Source organism: Mastacembelus armatus, chromosome 11, assembly GCF_900324485.2.
Source record: "Mastacembelus armatus chromosome 11, fMasArm1.2, whole genome shotgun sequence".
NCBI classification, from domain to species: domain Eukaryota; kingdom Metazoa; phylum Chordata; class Actinopteri; order Synbranchiformes; family Mastacembelidae; genus Mastacembelus; species Mastacembelus armatus.
In genome coordinates, this window is record NC_046643.1 from 2,576,791 (window position 1) to 2,588,738 (window position 11,948).

General features: G+C 38.6%; 1 protein-coding gene across 3 annotated transcripts; it reads left to right on the forward strand.

Annotated features, from left to right (window-relative positions):
• The first annotated feature begins 820 nt into the window (after positions 1-820).
• stx12 (syntaxin 12) lies at positions 821-7,506 on the forward strand. Of its 3 annotated transcripts, none has more exons than XM_026300802.1 (10): positions 821-920; positions 1,866-2,002; positions 3,220-3,289; positions 3,655-3,754; positions 4,242-4,379; positions 4,540-4,583; positions 5,790-5,895; positions 6,050-6,122; positions 6,652-6,734; positions 6,820-7,506. In XM_026300802.1, the coding sequence occupies exons 2-10, from the start codon at positions 1,903-1,905 to the stop codon at positions 6,910-6,912; spliced, it is 807 nt and encodes a 268-aa protein (XP_026156587.1). In that variant the 5' UTR covers positions 821-920; positions 1,866-1,902; the 3' UTR covers positions 6,913-7,506. The 3 variants fall into 3 exon arrangements, with proteins under 3 accessions (XP_026156587.1, XP_026156589.1, XP_026156588.1); XM_026300804.1 differs by having other exon boundaries at positions 6,656-6,734; XM_026300803.1 differs by having other exon boundaries at positions 830-920; positions 1,870-2,002; positions 6,820-6,912.
• Positions 7,507-11,948: the final 4,442 nt, after the last annotated feature.

Sequence of the window (11,948 nt, forward strand, 5' to 3'; positions counted from 1 at the left end):
GCTTAAGCCCAACCTTAATATAAACTTAACCCTATTATAAAATACCAATAGCCTAACCCTAATGGGATTCAGACTCTGAACTTACAGCACCATGATGCTACCCTCTAAAATATAATGATTTACATAATGTGTAAATGTGTAGGTGGAATTTTTTTGCTATCCAAAAATCCTATACATACATAAATGCTATATATCACATTTGATATGATAATACCATATATTATACTATTCATTATCATACAGATTCATATGATATATTATTATATATGATGTGATAATATCATATATTATGTATAGCATCTGTTTATAGGAAGCAGAATTTATTAAAAGCATCCACATTTTACAAAATAGCATATGTTGAAATATTTTGGATACTTTAGTAACTGTATGTTGGTGTTGTGGTTAGACTTTCTCCTCTCCTCTCCTCTCCTCTCCTCTCCTCTCCTGCCCTCCTCCCCTCCTCTCCTCTCCTCTCCTCTCCTCTCCTCTCCTGCCTCCTCCCTCCTCTCCTCTCCTCTCCTCTCCTCTCCTCTCCTCCCTCCTCCTCCTCCCTCCTCTCCTCTCCTCTCCTCTCCTCTCCTCCTCTCCTCTCCTCTCCTCTCCTCTCCTCTCCTTATTCCAAATACTTTATTTGTATTCCTATATTCCTATTGTTTTAAAACATGAATAAAAACATTAACGTTACATAGAATCGATATTTTAGCATTTTCATTCTTTTTAGGATTGGGGTAAAATATTCCTCTACCGACTGGTACCTGATTGAACTTTCGGAAAGTGAGGCATGGTTTTGAAACCATAGTTTATTTGCTCACACTGCGCGTCATTACGTGATAACGTTACGGAGCAGGAAGGGCAGTATCTTGACAGCAGGGCGAAAATTCCTACGCCTATGTGTTCATTTTAAACAGCCAAATAAGCAGGTATTACATAGTTTTTAAATATTACACGATTTAACTGTGTTGGTGGTGTGTTGTTGTTTCCAAGTCGTTATTTGTGTAGAAGTTGCCGTTTTGAGATAGGCTTTTTATCCTGAACAAGCTGACAAGTTGTCGTCACTTAGCTGGTTAGCTAACAGCATAGGTTAATTCCGTACATCCTCCGGTAACTTTCGTTGGCTAAACACAAGCCGTGTTTTCAACACAGTCCCGTTATTGTAAAACCAATATCACATGTCTTACGTCTGCATTTATGTCGACCAGCTTCAATGATTTGACATTAGCTGGCTAACTTGTTAGCAAGCTAACAGTTGTTATCGAAAGCGATAATAAGCGTTGGATCAGTCTCTGTCGTCAGTAACTTACAACAATTATTCATTTATTGGAAGTGGACTGTGTAAGGGAACAAACTACTCCGCCTCAACGTGATAAATGTGGTTTGTAAGTTAAGCCTGACCTAAACTTTAAAATAAGTACCTCCGGTTTCCTGTGTCAGGATGTCTATGGCAAACCGTTTTGCCAACAAAGCAGTTTCACTGGAATGTCCGTAATGACATTTCAGATATCTAAAACTACAGTGTGACTAGTCAAAACTACAATGAAATTCTGATTAGTCATAATTAAAGATAACTGTAATTTGAAACATTTAAGAGATATCTTAATTATCTTTTTGGAAATCAAAACGAATATGTTACTAGTAATAATTGTAGATAAATACATATAAATGTGAGTTTTGACCAGTCAAAATGTAATTGTAGATATCTTATAAATGCTAAAACAGCGCATGTGTGTATGTCATCAGCAGGGCCCAAGACTGACCACTTGTCTCACATTATTGTAGTCCTTGTTTTCTCTGGTCAAATGAATAATGACAGTTGTAAATACAGATGCTTTCTCTTTAAAAGCTCTTTCTCTTCTGCTTGTGTCCAGCCAGTTTAACTCCTAAGGCAAGCTCACTCCAGCAGACATGTCATACGGCAAAGCAGACAGCTATCGTGCTGTACCACGGGATTTCAACACCCTCATACAAACATGCAGCTCCAACATCCAGAAGATCACACAGAACAGTAAGTGTCTTGCTGCTGTATCAGTTGCTATTTTTGCTAGAGTGTGAACAAGACCATGGACACAGTGTAGGTAAGCAAAGTTTTTTACTGGCTCACTGATTCAGGGGAGATGCTTCAAGATGCTGTTACCATGAAGGCTGCCTCACTGTGCTAAATCGGATTATTTTTGAGGCAGAGCAGAATTTGCAGTGTAGAATTTTACTGGTTATTTTTGTTGAATGTGGTAGGTTATTTGACTGGGGTGTGACAACATGTTCACTCATTAACACCATGAATTGCAGGGCAGCAGAAAAAATATTTATGATACATCTTTTATAATTGTGTTGGAGATGCAACATTAGTCTTTTTTTGTCAGCTTTTTTTTTCCTTTTTTTTTTTAATGCAGATCATCAACAATATTTATACTGATTCTGAATGTCTGGACCTCCCTACACTTGGGGCTCAGAAAGTCACTGAGTGCCAAATTCAAAGTTTATCAAGTCTGCAAGGAGCCTTAAGTGTGCTTTGAGTAAACTAGTCTAGTGGAAAATCTATTTTATGAACTTTATGAAGAACTATTGTTATGGCACTGGCTTGTTCTTGTTTTGCATTTCTGTTAAGTATGCATCGACTCAATTAATCAGTGTCTTCCCTGTCAGGGACAAACACTGGCTGTGGCAGCTTCTGGAGCCATCCTGATAATACTGTATAAAACTGATTGTGCTCATTGTTTTTCTGTCATGACAGTGACTTTTTTGCAAAGATAATAAAATACCTAAAGGACATTTAAGACTCAGTTCATTTCAGATTCTCTATAGAAGATTGAAGTTTATCAAAATGTCACTATATTTTACCAGACCTTTCAAAAATGAGGATTCAATAATTTAGAAGTCAAAAGTGGCTAGGCCATCACAATGAATAACAAGTAATCAATTAATCGATTGGCTGATTGAAAGAAAACTAAAAAAGTTCAAATGCTGGCACAACATAGAAATCAAGATGGTTGTGGCATTTCTGTTTCATGTATTTGTTTTTAGGGGACGCTACTCCAAAACAAGTCTGTTCTGGTCTGTTTTCATTGCACTGTTGCATTTTGTTTTAACAATACACAAGCTTTATCTGAACCAAATGTAACTTCCTTTTTTTGTTTTTGCAAGTTTCTGGCATATCCACTCTAGATTTTTTTCTTCTGGAAGTTGAAAATATGAATGGAAACTCATAACTTCTTCTCACAACAGCTGCTCAGATCAAGAGCATGGTGAATCAGTTGGGGACCAGACAGGATACCAGTGAACTCCAGGACCATTTGTATGTATCAGCCTTATCACTAGTAACGCCCGTAGTGTTCATCACATGGACAGACACACACAGACACACACATTCACTCTCTCTCAGCTAGTCACCTTGATGTGTTACGAACAGCCAAAACTACCACAGAGTGATCCAGAGTTATTCTCCAAAAAAGGTGTACAGATTCTATGAGTCAGGGAGGCTTTAACACACACAGCATTCTTATCCTGAACGCATGACAGAACTGTTTTATGTTGTTGCTTAAATTTCACACTGTTCTGTATGTTCTATAAAGATGTAAATTATAGGGTGAAGAACAAATAGAACTCTAGTTTTAGAGCAATACAGTCCTTTGTTATTTTAAACTGTTGATGTTTCCACAGGCAGCAGATGCAACACTATACTAACCAACTGGCAAAAGACACCAACAAGCACCTAAAAGAGTTAGGATCAATCCCTTTGCCCTCATCACCCTCAGAGCAAGTAAGTGCTGATCTGCATTTGTTAATACATCAATAGTTTACACTGACAAGCATTTGACTCTTACAGCAGCCTCCTCACTCAGCATTGACACATCTCTCTGCTAGAACGTATGTGAGTGGTGTTCAGCATAGTGTCTCTTGGTGGCGCCAGAGTTGGACTTTTAAGTTCTACACCAGGGGTCTGCAACTCCAGTCCTTGAGGTCCACTGTCCTGCTTCTTTTCCCAACTATCCCTGCCCTTGCAGCTTCTGATTGGCTGAATACACCTGATCCAGGAAATCAGCAGTGGGCAGGGCAGGGATAGTTGGAAACCAAGCAGGACAGTGGACCTCAAGGACTGGAGTTGGAAACAACTTTTGTAGACAGTAGTTGTTCATCCAATGACCCTCATCAAGCTGTATTTCATTTTCAGTGAATGACTTTACATCTGTTCTTCCATATCTAATTGGTTTGATACTACACACTTCTCTCTACTCTATGGTGTGTAGAGGCAGCAAAAGATCCAGAGGGACCGACTGATGAATGATTTCTCAGCAGCTCTCAACAACTTCCAAGCAGTCCAGCGTCGTGCAGCAGAGAAGGAGAAGGAATCAGTAGCCAGAGCAAGGGCTGGATCCCGCCTGTCGGTAAGCAGGAGTCAGTGGTGCTTTCACACCACAAGGCACCTAAAAGACACCTAAATGCATTCATGACAGTAGTGATGAAGCATCACATTCATGGGAGTCAGGTTTTGATAATGTTTTGCTGACTTGACTTTGGTAGTAGTGGGTTTTTCTTCTCTTTCAGACTGAAGACGGTTCTCGGGATGAGAAGCTTGTTTCTTTTGATAAGTAAGAGATTGTTATTATGTAGCGTTTAATATTATATATAGCATAGTATTATGGAATTATATACACTACAGTATATCTTTGCAAACCAAAGTATCAAGATTAATTCATTTAACAGATTAAAATATAATAATGCATTTTTATCTCAAGAAAGGAACCACTCCCTTTTTTTTTTTTTTCTTTTTTTTTTTCTTCTTTGGATCCCCAGTAGCACCAGCATTGGCTATTCTGCACCATACATGCAACCGTATGCACACTTTACATACATACAGTGCAATTACCACTGTATGACAATTACCCCAAATTGAAAGTTCTATTCATATAAGAGAGAAAACTTAAACATTAAATCAAACAATGCAAAACACACTAGTCCATCTTAAATTCTTTTTAAAAAATTTCATAATAAAATTAAAGCAATATTCTCATTACATACACTTTCTACAATAAACCCTTTTCATGATAAATTCATCATAATAAACAATTTCACATACCCAAACGAGTTTTTATTTACATACATCTCAAACCTAAGGAACAAGCATATAGTTTTTTTACCACCAGTTTTAACTAGTTTTTCTACAACTCAAATTAAAGTTTCCGATGTCTTTAAAGATATTATTTCAACATAAATTTAAACTTTTAATATTTTCTTGAATAGTCTACACTGGGAGTGAATTCCAACTAGCTATAGCCCTGTACACTATTGATTTATCTTTTATATTAGATTTTGCTTTAGGCAGCATGAACCTTGTCTTTACAGCAACTGGTGTTTCATAGTTATGTTGAACAGATTGATTGGTTAACCGTTTATATCCTTGCACGTCATGATGAAATTAAAGGTTGTCTAATAATGATGAAAGAATTTGTCTAAAAGCAAATACAGGATGTTTTTAAAATAATACAAAGAATGTGCATGGTATTCCACTCTTTCTTAGCTCGATTTTACAACTTACATGCATTGACAAATAGATGAACTCAGCAAAGTTGCGAAATGCATTTGTTAATGGGTTAAAGAAGGTTCACTTTGTAGTCATGTAGTAACATTTTTAAATGCTTTGTACCTTCATCTCATGAAGTGCAAATGACACGCAATACACATAGTAGCCAGGGCGATCAGCTTTAGTTTTGATTTATTCTTCTGTTGCACTTAGCACCTGTGTTCACACACATTATTCCAGCTCTTAACATCTTTAAAAATTTCCCTGTTTAAAGCCAAGATGACTGGGGTCAGATGACCACCCAGACAGAAGAAGCGGCCATCACAGAGGAGGATCTCGAGCTCATCAAGGAAAGAGAAACCAACATCAGGCAGCTGGAGGTCAGCCTTTGCTTATTATTAATAATAGCAGGACATGGTAGAAAATCACCAGTCTCTCTACCTGTGTACTAGCCTCTGCAAAAATCTACTGTCGTAGTATCCAAACACACCTGCCACAGCTGATTCAAGCTTTTTGTCCATTTCTTTGTTTCAGTCTGACATCATGGATGTAAACCAGATCTTCAAGGACCTGGCAATGATGATCCATGATCAGGGAGAGATGATTGGTGAGTAGGACTGCGGTTGTTTTTGTTTTTAACCTTTTCTTTATTTCTGTTCAGCAGCAGCACAAACTGCATCCTCTAAAATTATGACCCATTTGAAACAGCCACTCTGTGGAACAGTCTGAACACAAATTGAACGTTATTGTGCTCATGAAGGAGGATTTACTGCAGGGCTTTCAGATTAGCCTGATCTAGTTTTAGCTGGGTGTTCCTAATAACTTGACAACTGAGTGCATGCTACTATTGTGAGAACATGTACTATGGCTGAGTTTCTGTCTTGCCCACTTCAAGATTCTTTGGAAATGTTATACGGGATTAACTTTTATATCAGAAAATAACAGGAGCAGCAAAGTAATGTGTGTGGTGTTCACTTGTTTTTTTTTTTTAATAGTTGCGCATGGAGGACACAAGTAAATACTGTCTGAGTGGTCCACTTCACTGTGGATGCTAAAAACCTGAAATGTTTTCTCTATAAGAATCCTTGAAATTTCACTTTTTCTTGGTTGACCCTGCTCCATGTTCTTCCCTGTAGATAGCATTGAAGCAAATGTGGAGAATGCAGAAGTTCACGTAGAACGAGGAACAGAACAGCTCCAGAGAGCCAGCTACTACCAGGTGGGTGTGCAGCAGTCCCTCTGTTCTGCTGCCATTAAGTGAAATCCTGCCAGTAACCCTCCTCTCCCTGCTCTTTTTATCACAGCAAAAGTCCCGGAAGAAGATGTGCATCCTGGCTATGGTTTGTTCCATCGTGCTTGTCATACTCAGCATCATTATTTGGCAAGCTGCTAAGTGAGTTGACTCACAACCAATCCTTTCACTATTACCTTTTACTTTGCCCCCTCCCACCTGCAAGTATCAGCTTGTAATCATGTGCAAGAAGAGGCTGACCACTTCACCAAATCTAGTGGAGTAGATGAAAGCAGAGGGCCAGTCAGTGTCTTATGCATCTGAACTGATCAAACCTGTTTTTGTAAAATAGCTGTAAAATCTTATTTAACCTGAGATACAGGAGAGGATGGAGGACTGAGGTGGCATGTGGGATGATTTAAGAGATTCTTTAATTTGCCTCATTCATTCATGTCTTGTCTTATTTACTGCACTAACACTACCTGTCACTGTATTTCAAATGTAAAAATGGAAGGATTTCAGAACAGGCAAAGAGAAAACCCACACATTGTTTGTTAAATGAATTTGTGATTTTTTTTTTTTTAGGGGTTGTAAATTATTATTTTTTGTTATGTATGACTTTTGGTGGTTGTGGCAGACGTGGTTGTACTATACATGTTGTAAAATGAAAACTCTTAAACTACCAATAGAAATCAAATCTGTGTTTGTACATATTACAGTGTTGCATTATGGATAATAAAATATGACACTGTCTGAAAAATGAAACTGCAGTCTTCAAACAAAGCATTTCTAAATTGATTTCTATGACATCTGACAGTATGCATAATAAATATCTTAAACATTTTTAACACTATTATATAAGTGTCATCACTTTATCTTCCAGACCTTCAAGAGGTTCACAGCTGGAGTGTGTAATGATGCTCAGAGTAAAATTGAAAAAAAAAAAACCAAAAAACTGATATGTGCACTTTGCTATGTTCTGCTATATATAAAACTATATATATATATATAAAACTATATATATATATATATATAAAACAAAACAACAACCAGTCTTACCAGTTTTAGCTAAACACCTACCCACTAATTGTGCTTTTCAGCTTTATGCCTTCTATACAGTGAAAGTCAAATCTTTTGATTGCACTTTTCCAACTCACGGAGGTGGAAATTTTCTGACCACCATCCACATGATCAAATGTCTGTCCTGGAAGCAGTGAATATTTAAAGCCTGGAAATATCTGCCTAATATAGACAGGGATGGATGAGATTGCAAAAACATTCTTTCCCAGGATGGTGAAGAGTTTTGAAGAGAGACTTAAGTACAAGATTAACTGCTGAGCTTCTTGTAGAGTTGTGAAGAAGTATTAATGGACATTATTCAAAAGGAGGTATTACACTTCCAGGTTTTTCATCATCCACAATGAAGTTCTCAATCGAAACCTGAATACCCAATTTGTAAGAATGTGCACAGTGACATGCTGCATATTTATGGCAAAATGCATTCATTCATAGTTGATTTGTTGATTTTCCTGTTCATATTGATTTTTTTCGGTGTCCTGATGATTTGGCTGTGTTCTCCATCAGTGTAAAACACAAATGTGACACATCATGGCAGGAACTTATATATTGTTCGTTTTGATTAAGGTATGCTAATCATGTTCACTGCTTACTAGATACTAGTCATAGACAGATTATGACACAATAGGCCATGAGCACATGCAAGACACCCAGACTAAAACACACACAAAATGTATGGTCGTTTTGCATCTGTGGTCATCTTTTTTGGTATCGTTGGATCTCAGAATATTTTATGTTGCTTTGTGGTCATTTTATATCTTTGGCGGTCATATTTCATACCTTAGTTGCCATTTTGCATCTTTGTTGTCCCTCTGCATCTCTTTGTGGTCATTTTGCATCGCTGTGGTTTCTTTGCAACTGTGGTCCTTCTGCATAGTCATTTTGGAACTTCTTGCAGTTGGTTAGTGTCTCACTGTTGACGTTTTTTGTCTACTCTTTGTAAATGTCTTCGCATTATATCTATGTGGTTGTTGTGTTTAGTTTGGATATTTTGAAGGTGAGCTTTGGAGAGCTCCTGCACTGTACAACAATAAATACAGCACCAGACATATTTTCTTTTTTCATTCATAAAAATATTTTAAAAAACATTATAGAATTTGCAGATTACAGTCTTGTGGCCCCTGAAATTTTCACTCTTTTATGACATATTTTTGAGAACTACTGTTCTATTTTGTTTAATGACTTATGGGTATTACTGTGGGGAAAAGAATCTTCACATGACATTGATGAGGCAAGTGTCAAGACAAAAGGTGGAGGACTGGCTTCATTTGTGAACAAGAGATGGTGTAACCCTGGTCATATTACTGTCAAGGAAAGGATATGTTGTCAGGACATGGAGCTTTTGGCAGCTGGTCTCAGACCTTATTATGTTCCCAGGGCGTTCAGTCATATCAGCGCCATACTTGTTTACATTCAACCAAGAGCAACAATTAATGTTCCAAGAGAAGTCATCCATGACACATAATAATATCAGGTGATTTTAACCATGTGACTCTCCCCTCACACTTGACTAGATTTTCTCAGTTTGTCAACCATCCAACCAGAGAAGGTGAGAGATTTGATCTGCTGTATGCAAACATCAGCATACTGCCCTACCACCACTTACTGCAAACCTGTTATAAACCCTTTGTACTGAATCAACCTGCACCACCATCACAGTCAGGAAATGGACCCCTGAGGCAACTGAGTCTCTAAGGGACTGCTTTGAATGTACAGACTGGAACGTATTGGTGGTAGCAGAAGGGAACAGCATGGACATTGACAGGTTGACTGTTTCATAGATTACATGAATTCATGTAGAGACACTGTTATACCTACAAAGTCTGTACTCTGTTTCCCTAATAACAAACCCTGGATCACTAGTGACATCAAGGCTATCCTTAACCAGGAGACATTTAAAGATGGAGACAAGGAACGCCTCAGACATATTCAATGTGAGCTGAAGAAGAGATTAAACCAGGTTTAGGAGGACTACAAAAATAAAATTTACAGCACAACAAGATCAGAGAGGTGTGGAGCGGAATTAACAACTTCATTGGATATAAAAACGAACAACCAGGCAACAGTGGATGATGTGGACAGAGCCGATGAACTCAACAAGTTCTTCAACAGAAGATGACACTGTCACAAAAGCACCAGCCTGTCCAGCCACACCCCCTCATTCTTTTTCAATATCTCCTCCCTCATCTCCTCCACCTGTGTGCATCTCCACCACTGCAGCAATGCCCCCTCCCTCATCTGGACATGCTCCACCATCTGTCACAGTAACAAGGGTGAGGCTGCAGCTACAAAGACTCTGCCGTGGGAAGGCAGTTGGCCTCGATGGTGGCTGATTAAGGACTGGGCTGCCCAACTATGTGAGCCTCTACAGAGGATCTGCAACTTTACTCTACAGCTGGGGAGGGTCCCAGCTCTGTGGAAAACACCTTTTATTGTTCTGGGACCTAAAGTAAAGTGTCCAGTTAAACTAAATGAATACAGACTGGTGGCTCTCACATCCCATATTATGAAGTATCTGGAGATGATGGTTCTCTGCCTACTAAAACTCCAGGTTAAACACACAATAGATCCCCTGCTTACAAAGAACACACTGGTGTTTGGTGCTTCACCATGTTTGTCTCATCCTGAAGAACCTGCAAGTTATGTGAGGGTTATGTTCTTTGATTTTTCAAGTGCATTCAATACCATCCAACCAGTCATCCTCAGAGACAAACTCAAAGGTATGGGGGTGGACCCCTTTTGTTTTCACTGACCTCGCAACTGTTAAACCTGTTTGGTTTGGTTTTCATTGATACTAAAATTATACAATAAAAACATACACTTTGCATAGCTGAGGTGTTCTGTTCTGACACTTGAAGGCCCAGTAGTAATAAACGTCAAAGACTGAACTGCCACAGAAAATTATACTATTATCTGATTCTTTTTACACAGCTAAATAAACTATTGTTATGTAAGAGCTGAACCTGAAAGCTAAAATAAGATAAGTTAAGATACACCTTGTTAATCCCCAAGGGGACATTCAGGTTTTTGGACTGGTTTTCTAATTTTATCCATCAGTCCAGCTACCTTCTCTCCATGCAAGGTAGCTAACTGGCATCACTCACTACTGTCAGATTCAATCCTCCATCTGTGTTTTCGCAGCTCAGAGGTGCGTGAGAAGGAAGAATGCTAGTGTAGAAAGAGTGTGACAACCTGGGGGAAGCTCACATGTCTTAGCTTAGCTGTGACTGGCTGGAGGTTTCTGGTGTCTGAGGTTTTTTCCTGTCTGGTTAAATTATTGATATGGATGTTTGACTCAGAGCAGAGGGGTGACAGGTCTCCCTCCAACATCCAGTTGCTTCAACAGCTTAACAGCGGCTGAACAGCTGAAACAAGCAGCAAACAAAGTAAAATATTAGACATGACAAAAACCACAATTTTAGCTTTCAGTAACAAGAAATTCAGTGCTTTGATCTGACTGCATTACATGAGAGAGGTAAAAGCAAATATTTTTCATTCCAACATTTAAAACCTGTATTTTAGTATAGAAACATGACGCCGACAGCCCAGTGAGACTGGCCATTTTATAATAAGGCATAAAATACCATAGGCTATTTAAAGCATACTGCTTTAGAATCACTCAGGAAGGATAAGGAGAGAGTATTTATTTGTGGCGCCCACATGCAAACCATTCCCGTTTTAGGGGTCGGAGGGTTTTCCATTACACTTGAGTACCACCTCAGCCCATATTAGCACGGTGGCACAAAACTGCCGTGATGCCACCAAGCACAGAAATGTCCATACCTCCTTGTAGGACCTGTTGGGAAAAATATTATTAGAAGTTACATTCCATTTAGCTTGTTAAATATTGTTTGTGCACACATTGTTGCAAAGAGTTGTGCAGACCTGGCACGCTAAAGAAAGAAGGTTAAAAGCACTGTCTCCACAGTGTGAAGAGACACACCTTCCCCCCACCTGTAGTTAACCAGTGAGATGTGATTCTTGGCATGCTTCTCTTTCTTGCGAAGTTGGTTGCAGCAAACTGCTTGCAGACTGCGATTTTCTAACAAGGAATGGGTCCTTGTACAAGAGTTTGTAATTTCGATTAAAACTTGTGTGTGCACCAAAAGAATTCCTCCTCTGCTA

Excerpts from the sequence above, each read along its gene's own strand:
- stx12 (XM_026300802.1), top strand. The coding sequence starts at position 1,903 with ATGTCATACGGCAAAGCAGACAGCTATCGTGCTGTACCACGGGATTTC. Across the intron at positions 3,755-4,241 it reads CCTCATCACCCTCAGAGCAA|AGGCAGCAAAAGATCCAGAG; the intron begins GTAAGTGCTGAT and ends TATGGTGTGTAG. Across the intron at positions 4,380-4,539 it reads GGGCTGGATCCCGCCTGTCG|ACTGAAGACGGTTCTCGGGA; the intron begins GTAAGCAGGAGT and ends CTTCTCTTTCAG.